A 24,195-nucleotide genomic window follows, 5' to 3' on the forward strand; every position below is an offset into this window, starting at 1 on the left:
AGCTGTCCAAGCTAACACAGATTCAGTATCTCAGTGACAGCCCTGTTAAGCAAACTTTTTAATTTGCCTGGGGACCCCGCACTTGCCCACTCCCCAATTTTTTCCCCTGACAGTAACTGCCAGGGTGAATCGCCCAGGATTCAGCTACTTGGCACGTGCATCACTCCCTGCAGTCCACACTGCGGCTTTTGCATTTCAAAGCAGGAGTGCATTCTCAGGATCTCTTTCAACAGCTTAGGCACAAATAATCAGGGTCGAAATGTTCTGCTCTGAGAATGTGCACATCAGACCAAGGTCTGGCTCACTTCCCATTCACTGCAGGAGTCCCAACCACCAGCAGGTGCTAAGGAGTCCTCCAGAAATCGGACAGTGCACCTTCTGCCCAGCATCGGTCCATACCCTGCAGTTACTCCCTATTAAGTTTCAGGTGTAATGTGGAATTCTCCCAGTCTGGCTTTTCGGCTGGCCGTTCCTCTGGTTTCCTCAGAAAACTCCCTGTTGCAGGACCCTTTCTGCGGGAACTCAGACAGCCCCTCCAGTCCAAGCAAAAGGCAGCGGCAGCGCTTGACTCCAGCCAAGTGTCCGACCCAGGACTTGACTGATTTGCGGAGGGCTGGAGGCCCCACGCTTGGAGTGTGCTGTCTAGAGAAAGTCTTCCAGCCTCCCACCCTCCCTCTCTGGGTCCCAGGCTCCCAGCCCACCCAGTCCCGTTTAATATCACTCATGGGATTCCGCTCAGGCCGGCCAGTTCTTCTCCGAGGGCTGAATTCCTCCCGGGCGAGGCTCTCGGAGCCCCCACCCCCAGCCTGTTTTGAGGGATCACGTGACGAAAAGATTCCTCTGGGTGTGCATAAAGCGCCTTGTGACCCACACGCGGCATCTACCGCACCCTACACGCAGCCTTCCCCGACCTGGTGCCCTCCGGATGCTTTGCGCCGCGACTGGCCATGCTGGCTGGGGTTGATGGAAGTTGCAGTCCACATCTGGAGGGCATCGGGTGGGGGACGCTTCCCCGGAAGGCAGAGGCGGGGGAGGGCGGCGGGGGTAGGCTGCCCCGCGTTCCCCCTTGTGGACACGCCCGCCCTCCTTCCCGGGACCCCGCCGTCCCCTCCGCCCGGCCGCCCCGAGCCCCACCCAGGCGGCGGCCCTGGGAAGCCCCTTTCCCCGGCTGGGCTCGCACCTTCGCGAGGCGCTCGAGGCCCTCCCGCTCGAGGCACGTGTAGTTCTCCAGCAGGTCCCACTTCTCCTGCAGCAGCTTGTGCGCCGAGTCGCGCTCCGCGGGCGACTCCAGCGCCCAGAAGGCGGTGCTGCCCAGCAGCAGGTAGCTCAAGTAGGCGAGCAGCAGCAGCGGCGTGGCGGGAATCCGCCAGCGCCTGGCCGCAGGGGCGTCCCCCGCGGGCGCCCGGCCGCCGCCGCCGCCGCCGCCGGACATCTCCTGCCCCGCGGCGCGCCTGGCTGGCGGGCAAGTTGCAGGCGGCGCCGGGCTGCTTGGGAAGGCGAGGCGAGCGCGGCGGCCTCCGCGGGAGCGCCTCCGGCTCCAGGGCAGGGGTGTCGCCTCCTTCAAGAAGGCACCGGCGGCCCTCTCCTCCTCCTCCTCCGCTCCGCTCCGCTCCCTGGGCGGAGTTCAGGGCAGGCATCGCCTTGCGCTGTTCCGAAGCGGGCGCGCGGTTCAGCTTCCGATCGCTTCCCGTGGGCTTGAGCGGGCCGCTCCGGGTCTGATGTTTCAGCCCGGCTTTGCTGAGGCCTTGGCCCCACAAGAGCATCTGCGGTCAGGGTCAAGAGGGGAGAGCGAATTTCCGAGTCTCGCTTCCCTCACCCTTCAGTAACCGCCTGGTTTTGAGCACGCAACTCGGCGTTTCGTTTTTGAGCCGAGGTTTGTCAGAGGCCAGCCCCGGCCCCACAAGAAAAGGGGTGAGCGCCCTCTTTGGCCTACGTCTCCCATCAGCCCTAGCCAGCATCCCCCATGATGAGGGATGATGGGAGTTGTAGGCCAAAAAAAAAAATCTGGAGTGCCACAAGTTGCCCATCCCTGGCACAGCATGTGGTGAAAAGAGGAAGCTTCTTCTGCTAAATCGAGGGTGGGCAGCTTGTGACCCTCCTGATGTTTCGGTGTACAACTCCCACTGTCCCTCACTACTGACTATGCTAGCTAGGGCTGATGGGAGTTTTAGGCACAAACATCTGGAGAGGCAAGAACATGTGAAACAGAGGTGAAAATAAAAGTAAGAAAAAAGGGGAGGAATGATTTGAGCATGTACAGAGTGCATTTTCTTCACCCAGTAATCATTGCTGCCCAAACACATTTGAAAGTAGGCCTTAGCTACTCGTGTTTGAAACTAAGTATTGGTGCCATATTCTTTTCCACTGTGGGGGGTAGACAGAAATGACTGTGGGTGGCTAAGACGTGTCCTTCTGCTGCTGATTTACTGCCTCTTGTCAATGCTAGCTGCTTATTGCATGGCACAGTGGCTGCCCATTTGAAAGTGGATTGGTGAGCGCTTTGGAGAGGTAACTAGAAACTCAAAAGAGTTAGAGGGCCCTCAGCTCAATGGCCAGGCATATTATGGGCATGGATAAGATCTCAGGTTCAATCCCTAACTGGTTCAGACTATGATGGTGGGGTATGTGTTTTATTTCTCTTGACTAATTATACAAATACTCAAGACTAGCACAGATATTCTTCATGATGAGAAATAGCCCAAACGCAAATTAAGCTCATTTACAGGCTGGCTCAACTACTTCCAGCAAAGGATCGTTGCAACTTTGAGAGAGTGAGGCTGTCCTGGTATGCATACTTACCTAGGAATAAGCTTCACTGAATGAACACAGTGGGACAGGGGCTAACTTTCATGTAAGTATGCATAGGGTTTCACTGTGACAAACCGAGCCACACTACTCTTAAAGGTGGCCTAAAATCATTTTAATAACTAAGTAAATGTCCTAATTAAGGGGTTTCCCCAGGTACCTGGCTGGCCACAATGTGAACAGAATGCTGCACTAGAGAGGCCTTTCAGCATGGCTCTTACGTAACTAAATAAATGCCCCCAGGGACAACCAATTTGTCTTGGTACAACTCAACCCATGCAGGCATTGGAGGATGAAAGAAGCAGGCAGCTGGTACTAAGGCTCCAAATGTGTGGAGTGAAAGGGCAGCATCCCATGGTACTCCTACACAGAGTAGACCCATTGAAGTGAATGCACCTAATCAAAGTAGGACTAACAATGGATACTGCCCAATATGCTGTCCTGATTCAGGGATGATCCTGTTAATGGCAGCTTTTCAAGATTGTCCTGTTGTTGTTGTTGTTCAGTCGTTCAGTCGTGTCCGACTCTTCGTGACCCCATGGACCATAGCACACCAGGCCTTCCTGTCCTCCGCTCTCTCCCGGAGTGTGCTCAGGTTCATATTCATTGCATTGGTGATGCTATCTAGCCATCTCATCCTCTGCCGTCCCCTTCTCCTTTTGCCTTCAGTCTTTCCCAGCATCAGGATCTTTTCCAGAGAGTTTTCTCTTCGCATTAGGTGGCCAAAATATTGGAGCTTCAGCTTCAGTATCTGTCCTTCCAATGAGCACTCAGGGTTGATTTCCTTTAGGATGGACTGATTTGACCTCCTTGCAGTCCAGGGGACTCGTAAGAGCCTTCTCCAGCACCACAGTTCGAAAGCATCGATTCTTCGGCGCTCAGCCTTCCTTATAGTCCAGCTCTCACAGCCATACATTACTACTGGGAAAACCATAGCTTTGATTAGACGGACCTTTGTTGGCAAGGTGATGTCTCTGCTTCTTACTATGCTGTCTAGGTTTGCCATAGCTTTCCTCCCAAGGAGCAAGCGTCTTTTAATTTCATGGCTACAGTCACCGTCTGCAGTGATCTTGGAGCCCAAGAAAGTAAAACCTGTCACTGCTTCCATTTCTTCCCCTTCTATATGCCAGGAAGTGATAGGGCCAGATGCCATGATCTTAGTTTTGTTAATGTTGAGTTTCAAACCAGCTTTTGCACTCTCCTCTTTCACCCTCAACAAGAGGCTCTTTAGATCCTCTTCACTTTCTGCCAAGATTGTCCTAGACCAGACTAGACCCATTTCAGTCAGGCTTGGGCATGGGACAGAAACAGCCTCGGTCACCTTGGTGGATGATATGAGGAGGGCTCTGGATAGGGGTGAATGCTCCTTCTTTGTTCTCTTGGACCTCTCAGCGGCTTTTGATACCGTTGACCACAGTATCTTCCTGGACTTCCTGGAGGGGTTGGGCATTGGAAACACTGTATTGTGGGGGTTCCGGTCCTTCCTCTCTGGCAGGTACCAGAGGGTAGCACTGGGAGAGGAGGTTTCGGACCTGTGGCCGCTCACTTGTGGGGTGCCACAGGGTTCCATCCTCTCCCCGATGCTATTTAACATCTATGTAAAGCCGCTGGGGGCTATCATCAGGAGGTTTGCGGTGCAGTGCCATCAATATGCGGATGACACGCAGCTCTGCCTCTTGTTCACATCTTCACCAAGGTTGGCCGTAGAATCCCTGTCCAAATGTCTGGAGACGGTGAGTGGCTGGATGGGGAGGAATAAGCTGAAGCTCAACCCTGACAAGACCGAGGTACTTTTGGTGGGAGACAAGAGGAGGCTGGGGGATGTTGACCTGGTGTTGAATGGGGTACAGCTACCCTTGAAAGACCAGGTCCATGGCCTGGGGGTCATTTTGGACTCCCAGCTGTCCATGGAGGCTCAGGTGTCAGCTGTGAGCTGGACAGCGCTGTATCAACTCCATCTGATATGGCGGCTGCGCCCCTTCCTTCCTGACCATCTGCTCCCATCGGTAGTACATGCCCTGGTCTCCTCTCGTTTAGACTACTGTAATGTGCTCTATTTGGGGTTACCCTTGAAGATGGTTCAGAAGCTGCAGCTGGTACAGAACGCGGCGGCTCGCCTGATTAAAGGCAGCCGCCGGTGAGATCACATTACTCCAGTGCTGAAGGAGTTGCACTGGTTACCAGTTGTTTTCTGGGCCAAATTCAAGGTGTTGGTCTTGACTTTTAAAATCCTACATGGTTCTGGCCCAGCCTATCTTAAGGAGTGCCTCCAGCAACATGAGACAGGCCGCTTAACAAGATCAGCCTCGGATGGCCTCTCTGTCCCGTCAGCCAGGACAGCTAGACTGGTGGGGACAAGGGAGAGGGCCTTTTCTGTGGTGGCCCCCAGTCTGTGGAACTCCCTCCCTAGGGAACTCCGCCATGCCCCCTCTTTAATGAGCTTCAGCCGTGCATTAAAAACGTGGTTGTTCAGGCAGGCATTTGGGGTGGGTTAGGGTATTTTAGAAAATGTTTTATTGTAGAATTTTATTGTTTTAGACTGTTTTGTTGTATGCTTTGTACATCGCCCAGAGTGGCTGGGTGGCCAGCCAGATGGGCGATTAATAAATTTAATAAACAAACAAACAAACACACACATGGGGGATGTGTATGTGAACTAATGGGGATTGCTCCTGGGGGTTCTACAGGACTGCAAAATACACATTGAAAGAAAAATATTCATGTTTCTTCCTTTTTTCTTACTTTGTGAACCATCCACTAGACAAGCTTTGGATTACTGGGAACAGCCTTCTTCGGGTGCCCCCAGATGAGGCTTTTTATCCTGCAATCGTTCTGCCACAAACATGGAATTTTACAAGGTCCAGACATCATCTTCCATGTGAAACCCTCCTGAGTTTTCCCACATTCTTCCTTCTTGTTTCTTACCAGGAATTTTTTTTAAGGAGGAACAGATGGAATAGGTGCACAGTGCCTTTTGACTAGTAGCATTAGGTGCCATCCATCTGGAAGCCCCCCATTCACTGTCCCAATCCCACCCCTGTGGGGGAGTCAGGGCTCGGGCTATCACTGAGGCATAAAACACCAGCATATGTCTGAAAATTCTCATCCCCAACAGGAACCGAAGCCATGCAGCTGGATGGGCAGGGGGAAGTCACAGTTTGCAATCACAGTTCCAAATAACATGCTTTAGTGGCCAGCAACTAGACTGACTGGGGGAAGAACAGGACTTATTCTAAGTGTTAGAACAGTAGAGCACCCTGTTGCCTGCCCCTGAAGCAATGGAGAAATATGCCCATGGCCCTTTCCCCTTCTCCTTTGAACCCTGTCCTGGAAGATGCTGCACAGGTGAAGGAAAGAAGAAGGGGCTGGAAGCAGATGTGATGTACAAGCAGCTGGGGAAGGGGGGCACAGTTCCCAACTACTAACACATGCACATAAGTACATGAATGTGGGGGGTGGGGATATAAATGCCACAATCCACAGGAGCTAGAATGACGAACTTTGGGCTCTCTATACATAGGTCCCCCTCTGAGGACCTATATTTGAATATCTGTAGGTCAGCTGTTTGGAATGTTTTCCTGGCAGTGAAGCTAGGGATGTATGGATTGTGAAAAATCCGTTCTGTCTGTGTTTCGTGGATTGCCAGGCGTCTTTCATTCTGTTGTCCGCCCATTGCTGGAATCAGAATTTTTTTGTTTCTGAATTTGTGCAAATGTGCATTTTGCACAAATGCACATTTGTGTAAATTTGCACATGTAACAATGCACAAATTCTCCCCAAATGCGCATTTTAACACTTCTGCCTATGCACATTTTTGGCCGTTTTTTAATTTCATGTATTTTTTACAATTAATTTAGGAAAGTTAGAAAAATGATCTGCACGTCTGTGGAATCTGCCTGACAGAGGGAAGGCCAGTCTGCTGTGGAATCCGTGGGTTGGATTCATGAAAATCTGAACTAACTTGATTCCTTTGCTGATTTCTCCAACATCCCTAAGTGAAGCACCCTCAGGCTCTTGACTGGCCCCACTATGGGCATTGTTATAAAAAGGCCCACCTGAGCATGGGCCCTGGATTTTCTGGGCTGTGCCCCAGATCTTCTGAGCTGTTCTAATTGCCATATTTTTTAGGGCTGTGCAAGGACCCCTCGATCCAACTCGGAAGCCTCTTCAAGGCTTCAGAGGCGGGCCCGATTCAGCTCGGGCAGATTCGGGGGTCCCCCAACCCAACTCGGCCCCAAACCCAAAGCAGGATTTGGATGTCGAACCCCGCTTTGGGTCTCCCCATGATGCCCCCGCACCTCTGCCACCTTCTCTGCCACCGCCTTCTCCACCACTGTCCTCGCAGCCTCCGCCACCACCCTCACTGCCACTATCCAAGTCACTGCCAACTCCTGGGGCCTGGACACGCATGCCAACTTACTGCAGGGAGTTGCCATTTTTAAAATGGCAACTTCCAGGAACTTCGGTGGTGGCGAGGATGGCGGTGGAGAGGACAGTAAAGACTTGGCGCAGCTGGGCCGGGGGTGCCAAAGCTCCGAAGTACACCGAGTGCTTCGGAGAGCCCCTGACCCGCTCCAGGTCGCTTCATGCCCCCTCTGCTTCACCTCAGAAGAGGCTCAAGGTGACCCGAAGCAGCCCGCTTTGACTCAGGGTTCAGGCCTCGGACCGAAGCGGTGCACGGCACTAATTTTTTTTCCATTTTCCCATTGACTTCCATTGGAAAAGAGAAACAGCTATAATGTTTTTATTTTGTATGATACATAAATGAAATTTGGAGAACTTGTAGCCACTGTGGAGGTGGTTGAACCTGCCCAATTTCAAGCAGTTAGGTCCATTGACTTTGGTGCTAGCTACAGGTAAATTTTGCTGTTTTCAAGAAAATCTGTCAAAGCTAAAAGCTATAGTTTTTTTTGTGTGTGTATGGAATTTGGGGAGCTGGCAGCCCTTATGGAACTGACTGAACCTGCTAAATTGCAGACAGTTTCCTGCATAAAGTTTCCTTTTCTCAAAGACTAAAACAAAAGGTTAAAACTGTCAAGCCACACAAGGAATTAGAGATCCTAATCAGAAGGTGTTTAAGGTGACCATTAGGAAGACTGATTTGGTCTGAATCACCCTAATTTGATTTGGGATCTGGATCCAAAGCAGTGCACAGCCCTACTTAATACCAACCTGCTTTTACTCTCTAAGCACAGTAGCCTTGCTATTACTAGGATGCCTTAGGACTTGCTCCCTTGGCAGACCAATACGGACTTTAGTGTGAATGCACCAGCCTTTTAAACTTGAGGGGAAACTGCCACTTTTCCTTCCACAGTCTGCTCACTGTTTTTTTCTCTCTCCCCCTACTTTTCTCCTCTTACATGCCCACTGTTAGGAGTTTGCTTGCAATGAAACTTTGAAGAGGGAGAAGGAAGGGAAGAAAGAGTTCCATGTGAAATACGATTTGACTGCCACAAACTGGAACCGTTGACTACTGCAGAAGTTTAGTCACTTCAGTACAGCAAAAGATTCAGTCAGCCTCCACAAACGTCTTTCTCCCCCTCCACTTTGTTGCTGTTCAGTCGTTCAGTCGTGTCCGACTCTTCGTGACCCCATGGACCATAGCACGCCAGGCCTTCCTGTCCTGCGCTCTCTCCCGGAGCATGCTCAAGTCCATATTCATTGCATCAGTGATGCTATCTCCACTTTAATTTATCCTAAATAGCTGTAGGACTCAAATTATTCCAAAAGGAGAGTTAGGACTATGTAGCATCATGATCTGGGACTTTTAAATAGGCTTTACAGTTTTAAAAAAGCTAGAAAAAGCCCTCATCCACCTCACCTCATAATGTAAGTACGTGCAATCTTTACAAACCCTCCACAACTGCTAAATTCCTCTGAAGTACCACGTCTCTGAAAGGAGCCACTTGGCTTAGGGAATTCTCTCTACCCCACACCCCCTGCATTTCCAATCACCATTCTTCTATTTTTCTTTCTTCGCCTATCCTGTTCTTTCTTTCTCTTCTTTATTCCACCCAGAGCATATCTTGAGGAATTCTTAAAGAGAATTCTCTTTGGTGGGCAAGAGAAGTTCTGAACCGTATTTGACTTTATACAATCAGACGAGCATTTGTTTTTCTCCTTCTCACTCAAGCCTTTGAGAAGAGTGGGTTCACATGGTTGCAGAGAAACAAATCTGGGGCTGTTTTGTCAGTTGCCATTATCCAGCAATAGGAAGGGCTGCAGCTCAGTGGTAGAGCACATGCTTGGCATGCGGAAGGTCCCAGGTTCAGTCCCCAGCATCTCAAGGTAGGGCTAGGAAAGAATCCTGCCCAAAACCCTGGAGAGCTGCTGCTTCCAGTCACTGGTGACAATACTGGCTAGATGGACCCAGGGTCTGACTCAGTATAAGGAAGCTTCCTATGTTCCTCTGAACAGAAAGCTGTAATAAAAACAGGAGTATGGGGTTTGTTTTTTAAGTGGAGGGGAGATAAATACTTCTCATTTATACAAGCCTGTGTATGCCTACTCAGAAGCCCCATTATGTTTAAGTGTGCATAGGATTCCAGCACAAGTTACTTTTGCAGGGAGGTTTGCACCCTGATGTTCTGCATGTTTACTCAGAAATAAGTCCTGAGTTGTGAGCATGGCACTGCAGGCTTAATACAGTGCCTGCCCAATTCTCTCTAATGATTGACTACCCCTTTCAGCTCAGTCCTATGCATGTTTTGTCATTTGTGTTGTGTGTGTTTTTTTAATTTTGCATGAACTCTAGCTTATGTGGTGAGGGAAAGGCACTTAGTACATGCTTAGAGTTTCACCATAACTTAGCTCTAGTTTTGAAAACAGACTCATTGGCTGAATCCTGGTGAAGTCTTGGCACAAATGAAGTTATGGGGAGGAAGATATAATGGGAGCTTGTGCATAACAAGGAAGAGATAGAGGAGAGTTGCACAAAACAAGACATCCGTTTTTATGAAGAGTTGCTGGAGGATGGTAGGATGAGGAGGGATGGTTGCATGGAGGGGAATAGAACTGGTAGGGGCAGAATGTAAGTGCTCAGTGGTGAAGGAAAAGCATTCTGCATATGCTCAGAGGAACTCTATATTTAAGAACATAAGAAGAGCCATGCTGGATCAGACCAAGGTCCATCTAGTCCACCATTCTGTTCATACAGTGGCCAACCAGATGTCCATGGGAAACCCACAAGCAGGACATGAGTGCAATAGCACCTTCCCGCCCACGTTCCCCTGCTACTAACTCTGGTGAAATGTAAATAAATTCTAGTAATTCTAAATTTGCATGCATGTATATCCTTCAGGAACTTTGCAGACTTCTTGCCTGGGGGACACCTCTGATGACCTGTGCATTTTCATACAAATTTACCAAAAAACTATTGGGGGGCGGGTGAAGGCAAATCACTTCCTCCCCAAATTGGCGAACTCCCCTTCCACATGAACTTCTGCACCTATCCTTCTGAAACTTTGCTTTCTTACTTAGGGACAACTCTAGGCTGTCTGTAATTTTCAGAACAATGGTCCACAAGGAACATAGGGAGATAAGTATGTCCTCTTTTGGAGACCTCAAAATGTTAAGGCAACCCTTGCACAAAACCCCCTATGGCTATCATTCTGAAATTTGGCAGACACAATCTCCTCTGATGGGGCAATGAATCCTGAAATGTTTCTCTAATTCCTCCAAAGAATACAAATGTTATTGGCAGTTCCCTTTTAAAGAAAATCAAAATATAAACCCTGCACCTACACATGCAAATTTGTGTTATGGGCCTGTGCCCTGGATCTTTTAAGAACCTAGCAACACCACTGGGTCCCACCCTCTCAGGCCAACCACTGTGCCCTCTGGACAGGAAGGACTATAAAAGACTTTCTGTTTGGAGTGGGACCTTGCTTGAGCAACAAGGTCTTCCTGGCTCTGGTGTGCTTGTTGGTTCTGGTTCCTTAGCCCTGTTTGGGCATTCTTCTCAATCACATGAAGGCGGAGAGCAGGTTTGCACTCACTGGCCTCTGTCACATCCCCATCATCCATCCCCTGAGAGATCAGGGTTCCAAATCATGCAGGGAGCCTACAGCATGGAAGGGGGCAGGGATGCGTGACAGGGCACATGAGAGAGAAGCCTGAACAAGGCTCTGGTCTCAACTCTGATAGCTGCCTGCAGCTCAGCCCTGACAGTGTGCTTGTAAAAAATACCAGTCCAGCATAGTTCAAGAATAACCTCCCATGGCTTGAAAACTGCCTGCTTTCTAGTGATTTTGAGAATTTTATCTTAGCCCCTGAACATTGTGGCATACAATCACTTCAGGGTGACTTTTCCCTCTAAAACTGGTCATGTCAATTAGACATCCATTTTGGAAAGGGGCTTTGGATTAGGCAGGCAGAGAATAAGCCTGCTGTGAAACACAGGGCTGAGCTCTCTGAATCTGTATATTGAAGGTATCTTAAATTAAAGGTACCTAAACAAACGTCTTCCATGAAGCAGCTCTTCATAGTCTACAAGTGGGTACTGATCCCGAAACGTCATCCCTATTTGCTAATAACGCTAGTTAGCACCAATAATTTATTGGCAGGTAAAGAATTCCAGCAACTGCAATGGCCATACAATTTATGAAAGATTAGAGAATTAGTTACCCAGACTTTCAGCTTCCTGTTGCACAATGCCCACCTTTCTGTTTCAAGCATGACCTTTTACAATGCAAAATCAGGTCGAGTAGAAAATAGTGATGGAGGGATTCATGTTCCCCACACACTTTGGAGGCACCCATGATGGCAATGTCAAAAATAGAGATGACATTCAAAGAACTAATACAAAGCTATCTACATACATATAAATCCAAGTCACTTAATACAAGTGATAGCACAGCTCAATGAGTTCAGATTTTGTAGTGAAGGTGAATCCTTTTGCAGGTCTCAAGAAAGGTTAGGAATGTGTTTTTCAAGGGAGACACTATTTTTCCACAACTAGATGGTGTATATCAGATAACCTGTTGGAGATGAATATTGTGCACAGCACTGAACCCTGTATCACGTAGTATTCAGTGTCTTTAAAATGTTATGGTCCCAGAGAAGGGTAGTGGTGGTGGATTTCTACATTTGGTGACTGGCAAGTGAATTTGGTATGCTGCTAAATGGCTGGTGTCAAGGCATGGGTATAGGAGGTGGGATGGAAAGTACAAAGGCATCTTTATTCAACAGTACACACTAGAACAACTTTATTCCATACCTGGCAGAATGTTCTAAGAAAGGGCAGACACAAAAATGGTGTCTTGAGCTGTGTAACTTAATTTTAAAGCTTTGTTAAGACTCTTTGAACATTTAGATCAAGCGGCATATAAATTAACATAGGCTGTTCATCAAATCTGATTTTAAAAATAACTTGTGATGGTATTTAGCTATAATTATTGAAATGGTCAGACAAGCCTCGAGGGTGGATGAACTCCTTTCTGTGCTGTCTATCTATCTGTGAATGAGATATCTAGGCCAGAAACTGGAAGTTGTGTAGTTTCAATTTCTGACAAAGTTATTGAATGGAGACTGTGCTTGGGGCCTTTGTTGAAGATCTTTGCTTGGAAATAGATGGGGGAATCCCACCCTGTTGAATATACCAGAGCTCTTGGCAGTATTTGGTATTGTGGTTCGTGAGGAGTTGGTGCCTTGGTTGGCATTTGCAACATTGGCTCAACCTATCCAGGAGATCCCACAAGGTGTAACATGTAGTAAGTAGCTCATGTTCCTTCAGTGGCCCTCCTGAGCAATGTGTACATGCAGCTGCTTGGTAAGATCCTAAGGGTGTGATCGTATGCATGTTTCGCCAGAAAGAAGTCCTGCAACTCCCAGCATTGCCCAGCCAGTCATGCTCAGAGTTGTAGGACTTTTTCTCCTGTCTAAACATGCATAGGATTGCACCCTAAAGAGCTTGGTTCCTACCTTCGCATGTAGAAGCCGGGGCAGAAGGCAGCATGCATTCCGCCTTTTAAAATTTCCCCTCTCTGCTCGACATGCTGTAAATAGAAATCTGTTTGTCATTCATTCCTCTTAGCTGTTGGCTTAACCTTTCAAACATTTCAAACTAATTTTGTGCTCATTCTGTACCCAGTAATAACCTGGCCCCAGCGGAGGCTGGTGGCTCTGATTTCAGTGGGGCTGTGATTCCATTTGAGGTTTCAGTCAGGACCAGATAGAACTTTAAAGGAGCTATTCAAGGTGCTGAATCCATTTGGGGGATAGGGTCCAGAAGCTTGGAGAGCTCCTTTAGAGCTCTGGCTGGTTCTGACTGAACCCCAGAATGGAATTACAGCCGCACCAAAATTTCAGCCACTGGCCTCCACTGCCCAGCCCAATCTACCCTTACCAGACGGGCAGGGGGAAGGAAATCCCTTGAACAGTGGTTGGCCTAGCCCAACTGGACTCCCAGAATTTTGATCTCTGCCTCAGAGTGTATTGGGAGTGTCCAATGGGTCACTGTAGACTTAAGGAACCCTAAGTGGATAGTTAGGCTCGGGAGGCAGCTTAATTAACAAATTGCCTCACACCTCATTGAGATTTAAGAACTTAGGACCATGACCTGCCTAAAAGTCTCTTCACAGGTGGAATGAGAAGCATAATGCATATAAAACTTGTTCTGTCACAAAGGTCAACACTGTTTAAGAGACTACAGTTTGCTTAAGGAAAATGGTGAGAACTGTTTCTTGTTTCTCTCTGTTTCAGCTTTGGAGGAAAGAGTGATCTCTAGAAGTGATGTGCAGCAACCTTGATGGTGTCAGCTATTTCACTCCTGCTGGAGATAATATCCAACGCCCCAAAGTCAAAATCAACCATACATGTCAGTCTGACCTTGGTAGGCTGAAAGTGATGTTAGGTCAAGGAACTGGTTGCATGGAAAATGAGTGGCAAATTTCAGTTCATTTTCCTCCAAGGGCTTAATTTATCTGCTTTCTGTACACGCTCAAAGGGTTTCTTCTCTTCTGGGGAAAAAATCTCCTTTCCCTTATGAAATTTACCCACACATCATGGGTTTGATGCAATCTGTCTTATCCACAAACCTTGCCTTGCCGACATACGGAAAGGGATACAGAAGTTCTCTTCTGTTGAAGTTGCCTTCAAAGTCCATGAGCCACTCTCAGCTGGGGATATGGATCCTGGGTTGATCAGGGTTATCCTCTGCTTTGGCGACAGCTGTCTCTCCAGTGCCTGGATCAGGCTTTTGCCAGTTCAGCTGTAGGAATTTCTCCATCAGGTCAGCTCCTAGGTTGAAGATCAGAGCAAGCCAGGCTAAGCCAAAAACAATCCAAATTGCAGCCAGGCTTCTATAGACGGAGATATAGCGCTTGTTAGGATCCGTGCCTAGGGGGGAAAACATCCAAGAAGAACCAAACATTAGATTTAGTTCCCCTGTGATCTGAAGGAATATGCCAATAAGCGGAACACAGTGCACACATGTACAAAGCCATGCAAGGTGAAGAGTATGCATTCCACCTATGTAAGCCAGTGCTTTTGTCCACACGTTAGAGATGGGATGACATTTTCCAGGATGCTCAGTTTGAGCTGAAATCATAAGTTTTTCTTCTGCACATGCACAATAGGTTTGAGATTTATTTGCCTTTTGCAAAATGTATGTGGTCTGCCTGGTTATGTCCATCCTGCATTTCTCTTGGTCTACACACTCTGCCAATGTTCTGCTACTTTCCATCCCTAGCCTTGCCATTGCGAACATGAATGGGGTCCATACAGAACTGTCACTATGCTTAGCCACAGCCTGTACGCACAACCACCAATGTCCCTGAACCTTGCTACTCTGATAGGAACGTAGGAAGCTGCCTTAAACCAGGTCAGAGTATTTGTCTGTCTTGCCAAGTATCATCTGTTCAGACTGGCAGCAACTCTCCAGGGTGTCAGGCTGAGGTGGGTGTTCCCCATCATCTGTTACCTTTGCCTTCTAAACAGTGATGCCAGGAACTGAACCCATGTGCTGCCACTGAGCTATAGTCCCTCCACTGATGGACCAAGAGTGAGTGAGCTGTGGTGGAAACACAGAAGGCCATTGTATATTGAGGAGCAAGTGGCGCATCACAATTGTCCTCTTCCATGCTCTAATCCACATGAGAGTCTAGCTCATGTCTGTGCTGGGACTTCTTTTCCCAGGCCTAGTGGGCCGTCTGTGCGATGCCTTTTCAATTGTACATATTTCCCCAGCCTCTAGCTTCAGATGTCTACCTAAGAAACAGTGCTTATCTCACTACAGCTACCTGGCTTTGCCGCCTGCCAATGACGGAGGCTAGTTCATTTCTCCCAGCTTGTTGGAAGGTATGGGAGGGGGGAAGAAAGAGACCACTAGGTGTATATAGATTTCTGAGGGAGGGCTGAGGCTCAGAACCCCACTGTAGGCTGATCCACAACAGGTGCTGCAGGCCAGGCCATTATGGAGCGTCTCATCCCTGCTTTTAGCTGATTTGCTGATCTTAAGATAAGAGTATGGGTTTCCTGGTGATTGACAGAACATATGCTTTATACTTTGAGTTTATTGTCTTGCTTTTTCTTGCTTTGTTAGCCTATTTTAGCTAAATAAGCTGCTTTCCTTCACCCACTGGTGTGTTCATTGCCTCTGAATATCCAAATATCCAATATCCAAAAAGAACCATTGCCTATTGACAACACAACTGGCAAAACATGAGCAGTGTGGGGTACATGTAATCTCAACCTGTTGCTTTAGTTGAGTGTTGAGGGGAAAACATTAGGGGCATGTCTGCAGGGAAGTTCCACACTTGCTGGCTCAGCATTAATGCAAAGCAGAAATGCAGGAACCAATGCTTGAAGAAAGAGGAACTGATAAGCCTAGCTCAAACAAGAGCCCTTTTGTGCATGGGGCTTTTGTCTGAAGACTATTAATTTGCTGTCCCAATCAGTGGGAATTGCAATATCAAATTACAAGTGCAAGTGGATGCAAAAGTGGATGGGCAAAAGTGAGACGAAGGTTGTTTTACCTGAGGAAATCCATTCTGAAAACAGAATGTATTCCTTTTCTTCCAGAGCAGATATAGTGGAGAACAAGAACAGTCATTTGTGGCAGGAAGCAAAGAGAAGACCACATAGTGTGGTCAGAGTCAGCTCCTCCCAAAAATGGTTTCTTAGTTCCTAAGAGAGCTAGTTAAATCCTGTTCAGGGAGTGAAAGAATTTGCCTGAACACCTTTTCACATCTTTGGCACTTATTAGCTGCCTTGGTAGGGAAGTCATGCATAATGCAGATGTTACATGCCCTGGTTACAACAGAGCTCCTCCTAATCAACATCGCGGGGGGGGGGGCTCTCAGAGTCAGAATATGTCACTACCATTCTTTCCATTACCTACTACATAGTCTCCAAATCCAATGGTGCTGAGGGTGATGAAGGTGAAGTAGAAGCCTTCTCCATAACTCCAGCCTTCAACATAACTGAAGATCATGGGTGGGAAAACCAGAAAAAGCAGAGTCCCAGCCGTCAGAAAGAACACTATTGTCAGAGTCTGAACCATCTGAGAAACATAAGGAGAAAAATGGCAATTCAGTAGCACTGTGCTGCTGCCTGAGATGACTTGATCTGGCTGATAAGAGTTCAGAACACTCTCAAACCCACTCTCAAACCTATCTAAAGGCTGCCATCATAGGTTACAGGTGCAAGTGTAAAAACCTCTTCCATGTAGCAGAGCTCCATGTAAATCAAACATGGTTGTGATATACCATTTGTAAGCCTTTTGCCCTCAGGCCCAGGAGTGCGACCCTCACAAAACAAAAACATGGAATGAACAGAACTTAAGTCTCTTTCCATGAACAGATTCTTAGGTGTTTGCATTTTGTCTAGACTGGAGCAACCCCAAGCACATCAGACCTAGAGAAGGTTAATTTTAAAAAATAATTTTAAGTAATTTAAATATATAAATAAATCATCATCATCATCTTAAGTTTTAGAATTTCTCTTGCTTTTTCTTAGTCCCATTCCCTGTGGATTTTTTTCTCTATAAAGTGTGGGTTATAAATCTTCTTCCACAGACTCTTGGCACACTTATGCTGGTGAGGATCCCAAGTCTGATGTGCAGAAAACATTTTATGGACATGCATATGCAAGGATCAATTAGGAAGGTGGCAGATAGGTTGTTGATACTGCCAGCATCAAGAACATCAGTATGCAGGTTTTTTTGTAGTCTGGATAAAGTTTGTGATTTGGGAATAGGGTGGTCAGAAGCCAAAATGGACAGGTCTGTGTAGAAGAGGGATTTGTCATGCAAGCTACACTTGTAACTTGTTGAAGTTTCCTCTTCTCCGCAGTTTTTAAAGGGGCAGGAGCCCTGTCCGCTTTTGCATCTAGACGCCTTTCCTGGAAGATGCTGGAACAAGTTCAAGAAGTGCAATTCCCATGAATCCCGCTGGACAGGATCTTTATTCCTACTAAATCAAAATAAAGAAGAAAAACCTGTTTTTCGGAAATCCCCAAAAAATGCCCTTCCCCTCTGAATTATGTCCTTAAACTAGAAATGTCAGTCTTGCATCCTGTTTTCAGAATTTCAGAACTTGATGCACACTGGGAAGTGAACAGTGCAAGCCTCTGCATGTCTCCTTAGAAGTAAGCTCCCTTGCACTCAGTGGAGCTCGCTCTCAGCTCAGTGTATCTAGGATTGCAGCCAGAGGCAAATGCAGAGAACCCAGAGTGTGTTGTGTGATTGCTCTGCCTTCATCCTGAACTGTAGTTCCGCCCAGCTTTGTGGCATTCCCGGGGGGGGGGAGACATAGGACCCCCCTCTCTTGTGTTGACCCATCTCGTGAGGGGGTTGCACTGGCTAGCCTCGCTATCAACTTGCCATATCCCCTGCCAGCCACACATTCAGCAAATATGTGAAGCAGGGGCAGAAGGGGCGATGATGGAGCTAGTCTGCATGGCCTCATGATCCCCTCACCAATTGGAAGAACATCTGAGGGGGTAGTGTGTACCCCCTATTCCAAGGGTGAAGAATCTTAGGTTCCAGGGACCAAATCTGGCCTACCTGGTGTCCCAATCCAGCCATTCAGTTTTCCCAAGGTGGCCACGCCCCCTCCTTTGCCCCACCCCATTTCTCCCAACCACCAATCTTTTGATGGTTTCCCAGCTTTAGTGGACAGGGAGACATTTTTCTGCCTCTCTCATAATACTAGAACCCAAAGGGGTCATCCCATGAAGCTGATTGGGGGGAGATTCAGAACAGATAAAAGGAAGTACTTCTTCACCCAGTACATAAACTATGGAATTCGCTACCACAAGATGTGGTGATGGCCACCAATTTGGATGGCTTTAAAAGGGAATTAGACAAATTCCTGGAGGAGAAGGCTATCAATGGCCTCTAGTCCTGATGGCTATATGCTATCCCAGTATCAGAGCAGTAGGTCTATGTACACCAATTGCTGGAGAACATGGGCGGGAGGGTGCTGTTGCACTCATGTCCTGCTAGTGGGTTTCCCATGGGCAGCTGGTTGGGCACCATGTGAACGGAACGTTGGACTAAAACCAGCATGGCTCCTCTTATGCTCCCCACTCTGAAAGGCTGAAATGCCTCTCCTAAGACTTACTTAGTGGCACTAAGAGGTTTAAGCTAAACTATGTGGGCATTTTTTTACCCTGCTCTGCCTGCAACTGGAATACCAGTTGTATGAATTATTATGTGAATTCATAATAGCTGTTTCCTGTGTCACATGTCTCAGTGGAAATATTCAATATTTCTTTTTAAGATATGAAACCAGTTTTACTCAAAACTCCAGGCAGACTCCTCTGTTGGGTGTGGGCCACCGGTTCAGAAGGAGCACACAAAAACGCACATGGGATATTGGTAATATCCTTACAAACAGTTAAAGCTCAGGGCAGGTGTCCACATATACTGGCTTGTGGTTGCCAGTGACCCTGAACTAGGCCCAGGCCCCTGATTTGAGGGGCAGGATAGAGTCTTCTCTCTAATGTCACACTGGGCTTCAGAAGCACTAGGAAGTAGCAAGATGTCTTACTGCTTCTGAGTGTGTTTGAAGCCCAATGCCAGGCCAGAGACAAGTCTCTGCCCTTATCCCAAGTTCCAGGCTGAGGAGAAGAGTGGGGGTGTTATCTGTGAGTTTACACCAGGAGACTGTAACCTTTTGGGGCCGGAGGAGAATTTTGGAATTTTGAGAGAGTGGCATGGTACTCTGACAAAATGGCTGCTATGGAGGGGAGTTGCCCATTCATAAAATAGCTACCACATAGGCATGGCTGGTCATAAAACACACATTTCCCAGAAGGCAAACTGGTGAGACTAAAAGAAAAATAACTTGCCCCAGAACCTAAGTACAAGGAAGGAGTGGGGTCTGAGTCCAAACCACAAAACCCTTGTTTGAACCCAAATAAAGATGGCATTGGAAGGTAGCACTTCACTTTGCAGCATGCCATCCACCCAGTTAAAATCATTTTTAATAAAAAAAATGTTAGGAAATAAAAAATCAGGAATGGGCAGAGAGCATGTTGGGCACCAAGAGAGGTGTCTGTGGGCCTCAGAAGCAGCAAGATTTTTTGCTGTTTCTGAGTGCTTCCAAAGCCTAGCATGAGGTCAGCTCAGTTCTCACATTGTCTTGGGGCAAGCATTCACTAGATTAAAAGATATGGTTGCCACTGGTGGCCTGGCGAACACATTTGCGGTCCAAACCTCTTTTCCAGGCCCAGTTGCATCAGATTGGAGACAAAGTAGTATAAGGGGAGAGAGTGTGTACCAGCCAGGTGACTGGGGATAGACTGGGCAGATGGTATCTGAGAAACTGTGTTAGACCCCAAACATTCTTTAGTGTCTATCAACTCTGTAAAGGTGTCTGTCATATATTCAGGACAAGGCATTACCCACCACTCTCCAGAACAAACAGATAATGGAAAAGGGATGGACAAATCCTCAGGAAGGTGCAGTGGCTATGTTGCTCCTGCTCTCTTGGTATTCAAGCTGAGGCCTTCTAGGCTTTCAGCAAGGGCCCTCTGTTTCTTGCTGCTCATGCTTGCTGCTCCGGTTGCCTGCAACCTGACCCTTTTAATGGTGAAGTGGTTCCATTTCTTCCATGAGAATCCTCCACAGCTTCATCCCATGACAACAACTGCAGTATGTCTCCTGGAACTTTCAGAAAGGATGAACGACATAGGTTGTGATATCGTCCTCCCCAGGTCCAAAACCACCCAATGCTCCTGACCTCTCTGGACCAAGGAGAGGAAGCAACAGCCATATGGGCTGAAATGAGTCCAAGGCAACCCCACCTGCCCTAAGATGATACACGAAAATCATCTCTAAATAGTAATGAAAGCATAACAATGATAAATGAACAATGGTACCCGTGCTCGGCCTGGCTTGTGGACCCATCTCTCCAGGTTGATCAGGTGAGCGCTGAGTCCTTTCCCGAGCTGATTGAGAAATGCCAGATTAAGGGGCACCCCAAACAAGGCATAAAATACACAGAACACCTGCCCAGCCACTGTGCTGGGGGCCAAGTTCCCATAACCTGTAAGAAAAGCGAAAAGAATCACACACTCTTGATGGGGCTCAATATTTGCTTTATCCCTCTAAATAACCATATCAGATAAATAGATAAAACTATATGTCTATGTTGATAGATAGATAGATAGATAGATAGACAGACACACACACACACACACACACACACACACATATAAACACACATACACACGTACGTATGTGTATGTGTAGATATAGATATAGACATCGAGAGATATAGATATTCCTGTATTGGGGAAACTAATTCCTACCCTTGACTTATAACACATGCTATTGATGAAGGCCACGATCCAATCAAACCTAAGCACTCCCATTGATTTGTAGCACATTTCTCACTCTTGTTGAAATCAAGGGGACTTAAGGTGCAATCCGATGCATGTTTAGACAGAAAAAAAGCACTACAACTCCCAACATCCCACAGCCAGTATAGTTGGCTGGGATATGCTGGAAGTTGCAGGACTTTTCTTCTATCTAAACATACATACGATTTCACCCTTAACATACTTAATTTTGCTTGGTTTGTGCTGTGTTTACACAGCAGGCAGTTTCAGACTTCCAAGTACATGCAAAGAGTAGATTTTACACATGCAAAATTGACATTTTTTCCCATTCTACAAGACTAGACAATTAATTAGTCATGGAAAAGGTACACGTAAAATGGGTGTTGGTTGAATATGTGGCTTTTTAAATGCACCTTTCAATGTCTGAGCCACTTCTAATGCAGATTTGCCAGGACTGATTTGTGCCATCAGTCACACATGATTCAGCTCTTCCCCCAAAAAACTGTGAAAACCCAAAGAGGGGAGATTCACAGAAAAAAACACAACAGCTCACCTTACCTATGGTGGTGACAACAGTCCCAGCAAAGAAGAAGCTATTGCTAAAATCCCAGTTGCTGGGATTGGTTGAATTCCCTTCAGGGTTGACACCTTTCTCCCAGGCTTCCATAATGACCTGGAGCAGAAACATTTTAGGTGAAGGGAAAGAAGTGTGCCATCATATCAGCAATGGAGGGAGTGTGGTAACTAAGTAGTAAAGCACATGTATAACGTCACAGGTTCAGTCCCTCCTATTACCGGTTAATGGGTTCAGTCCCTCATATTCCTGGGCTGAGAGAGACCGGTGCAAATAGACCAATGTAAGCAATACTGCTAGATGTACCATGGTTCTGGTGTAGCTCAGTAAGGTAGTTCCCTACATGTGAAAAATCATAAGGTGGCTAAAATATGATCTGGGGTGGCTTTCTCTGCATGACTAGGCTTTCTTATTTGAGATCAGAACGCTTTGGACAATTGCAGGTATACCTCTGCATTGTTTTTTTTCTCCGCTTGTAATACACTGTGGTCTGAGGGCTTTTCTACATGAGGCTTTTAACCTGCCATTTTACCTAGACTTCTGCTTCCAGATTCTTTGGGGATTAAGATCGGCTCCTTTAGACGTATTTGGGAGAGGGATCTTTCTCTGCCTTTCTATATGTTCTATTACACAACCACAAGGGGCTCTGGTATAGTGGAACTGCACAAATTCACTAGGTTTCATGCCGCCATTCTTGGATATACCAAACATTCCTTGTTGGGAAAACAACATTAAAATTGTTCCAGAGAACAGGAGAGGTCCTGGAGGATGACGACATTGTGTAAAGCACCCGCAAACTACCGGGAGTGAGGAATCACAGCACACAATAAATGCCTTCTGAAGAAAAGCTCTAAATTGTATGGGCTGATGGAAGGTGGTCACCTGCTAAGGTTCAGGATGGATTGAGGAGGATATGGGAAAACATACCTGTCAAATGTTGATAATTCATAATTCCTAGTGTTATCCTGAAGCTGTGTTCCAACTACCTGATTGCTGATTGCCTGCATTTCTCATGTCTGAACTAGGGATGGGCGGATTCCCTACCTGTCATTCCGCGGGGGAATCCGGCCATGGGGGGAGGCAATCCATCCCTCCCCCCAGAATCCGTCCAGGCCAGCTCCGCTACACATCAATCCTGCGGAGCCGGCCACCAGCTCCATATCTCTGGCGAATGTCGATACGGCTGGCAGCCATTGCCATGCTGTATCGCTAAGTAAGTCTCCGGACGCAAATGGCGTAGTGGGTGCCATTTGCGGCTGTAAAGCTGGTAGATTAGCCTAAATGCAGCCATTTACAGATGCATTTAGGTTAATCTACCAGCTTTACGGCTGTAAATAGCGTCCACTACACCATTTGCGTCCCTGTGTTTTGACATGTTAGGCTATGCAAATATTTGCATAGCCTATCATGTGAACAGGGACGCAAATGGTGTCCACTATGCCATTTGCATCCGGAGACTTACTTAGCACAGCGATACAGCACGGCAATGGCTGCCGGCCGTATCGACATTTGCCAGTGATGCGGAGCAGGCAACCGGCTCCGCAGGTTCGACGCAGAGACGGATCCGACCCGGACGGATTCCGGGGGGAGGCGGAGGTGAGTGCTCCGTTCCACCGCGGGCCCCAGTGGGGCTGAATTCTTGGAATCTGGCCTCATTGGGGTCCGTGGTGGAATTCTCCCCCGTCCCTAGTCTGAACACAGTGGGTTGAGTCCAATTATTCACAACCTCCCATTCACAGAAGGGTTTACAATCTAGAGGAGGCACCTGTGAACAGAAAGGGGGGACAGTTTTAGCCAATTCCCCATCCCCTCTCTACCTCTCAATCTTCTCTAGAGGATTGGTAGACCCTCCTGAACTGGGAGCTGGTGCGGGGAGCTACAGGAAGAATCAGTGAAATTGCTTCCCGACTTTTGCTCGTGGCAAACTCCATTGGTTGAAGGCTTTTGCAGCTACATAAGGGCTACTTCTGTGAATAGAAGGGTACTGTTGACCCAACCCAAACACTTTTAACTAGTAAAAAGAATGGGACCTGGATGAGGGCTGAATGATCGGGATGAGCCAGCATGACTTTCTGAGCTAAGGCGAAATTTCAAAATTTCTGTGGCACATTGAGGAGTTTGACTCGTCCACAGAGACCCTATTCAGACAAGCGGTGGAAGGGTGGTTAAAAGAATTAGGAGGGGAGGAGGTAGGAAAACCACAACATGCGTGCCTGTCGCATGATTGGGAACCGCATGGTACGCCATGCCATGGTTTACTTACCCTTCCCTGCAGAGTAGTTAGCTCCCTGCCCCCCCGCCACCAGTTATCCCAGCAGCCATCATGCTGGGAAAATGTGCACTCCAGCTGTCTATCCATCACTCTGCAATGAAACCCATAGTGTCCAGCTGAGATGTCTAGAGCGTCGCCAGAAATGCAGGACACTCTAGGCTGCTGTATCTATGGTCATGGCCTAGAAACCACCCAGCCCATTTTAACCACTGGAGAGCCCACCACATGTAACAGTAACCCCCGGTGCCCCTTAACCCTGCTGCAGGGGGGTGGTTACCCGGGGTGGTTTACTAATAATTGTTGGGATTTTCTCCCCACACACAACATACTAAGCCACCATGGTTCGCTTAACAACACTAACCACTATGGCTCAGCGTTACATGTGAACAACGTCAGAGACACATACACAGAGAGGCATTAAATATGTTTTGAAGCAACCAAGATAGAAGGACCTAAACAGAAATAGACTATCCTGTCAATAGCCCCACACAATGGCCCTGATATGATTGCTGTGTGGGCTTCACTCAAGACTGAAGTATTTGATGAAATAGATTACTGACAGCACATTTCTCACCAGCACTGTGATTGTTCCGAAGTTCAGCTTTACAAACAAAATTGGTATATGAAGACATTATGTCTTACACTGTAGAGCTGCACCTGAACTTTGTATTCTTGAGGATTTCCTAGATAACCTGTCTCCTCAATACGCAGCCTGGTGAAGAGTTCTGATGAACTTAAAAGCTTATTTATTTGTGAC

The 24,195-nt window shown here is 47.4% G+C and overlaps 2 protein-coding genes across 2 annotated transcripts in view; both read right to left on the reverse strand.

The window, feature by feature from the left end:
• The window catches only part of KCNK17 (potassium two pore domain channel subfamily K member 17), a 50,801-nt gene extending 49,193 nt beyond the window's left edge, over nucleotides 1-1,608 (reverse strand). Inside the window, exon 1 of the mRNA XM_084828532.1 lies at nucleotides 1,181-1,608. Within this exon, the coding sequence (XP_084684658.1) occupies nucleotides 1,181-1,432 (252 nt within the window). The 5' untranslated portion in view covers nucleotides 1,433-1,608. The remainder of the gene's footprint in view (nucleotides 1-1,180) is intronic.
• Nucleotides 1,609-11,989: 10,381 nt separating this feature from the next.
• KCNK16 (potassium two pore domain channel subfamily K member 16) lies at nucleotides 11,990-23,546 on the reverse strand. Its single transcript, XM_084828533.1, has 5 exons — nucleotides 23,430-23,546; nucleotides 21,151-21,265; nucleotides 20,131-20,297; nucleotides 16,141-16,306; nucleotides 11,990-14,142 (listed from the first exon to the last, which is right to left on the reverse strand). Exons 1-5 carry the CDS (start codon nucleotides 23,523-23,525, stop codon nucleotides 13,919-13,921), a joined length of 768 nt encoding a protein of 255 aa, XP_084684659.1. The 5' UTR covers nucleotides 23,526-23,546; the 3' UTR covers nucleotides 11,990-13,918.
• Nucleotides 23,547-24,195: the final 649 nt, after the last annotated feature.

This window comes from Heloderma suspectum, chromosome 1 (assembly GCF_057233095.1).
Source record: "Heloderma suspectum isolate Gila_16-S chromosome 1, 16-S_ref, whole genome shotgun sequence".
NCBI classification, from domain to species: domain Eukaryota; kingdom Metazoa; phylum Chordata; class Lepidosauria; order Squamata; family Helodermatidae; genus Heloderma; species Heloderma suspectum.

Excerpts from the sequence above, each read along its gene's own strand:
- KCNK16 (XM_084828533.1), bottom strand. The coding sequence starts at position 23,525 with ATGGATAGACAGCTGGAGTGCACATTTTCCCAGCATGATGGCTGCTGG. Across the intron at positions 20,298-21,150 it reads GACTGTTGTCACCACCATAG|GTTATGGGAACTTGGCCCCC; the intron begins GTAAGGTGAGCT and ends CTTTTCTTACAG. Across the intron at positions 14,143-16,140 it reads ATTTGGAGACTATGTAGTAG|GCACGGATCCTAACAAGCGC; the intron begins GTAATGGAAAGA and ends TTTCCCCCCTAG.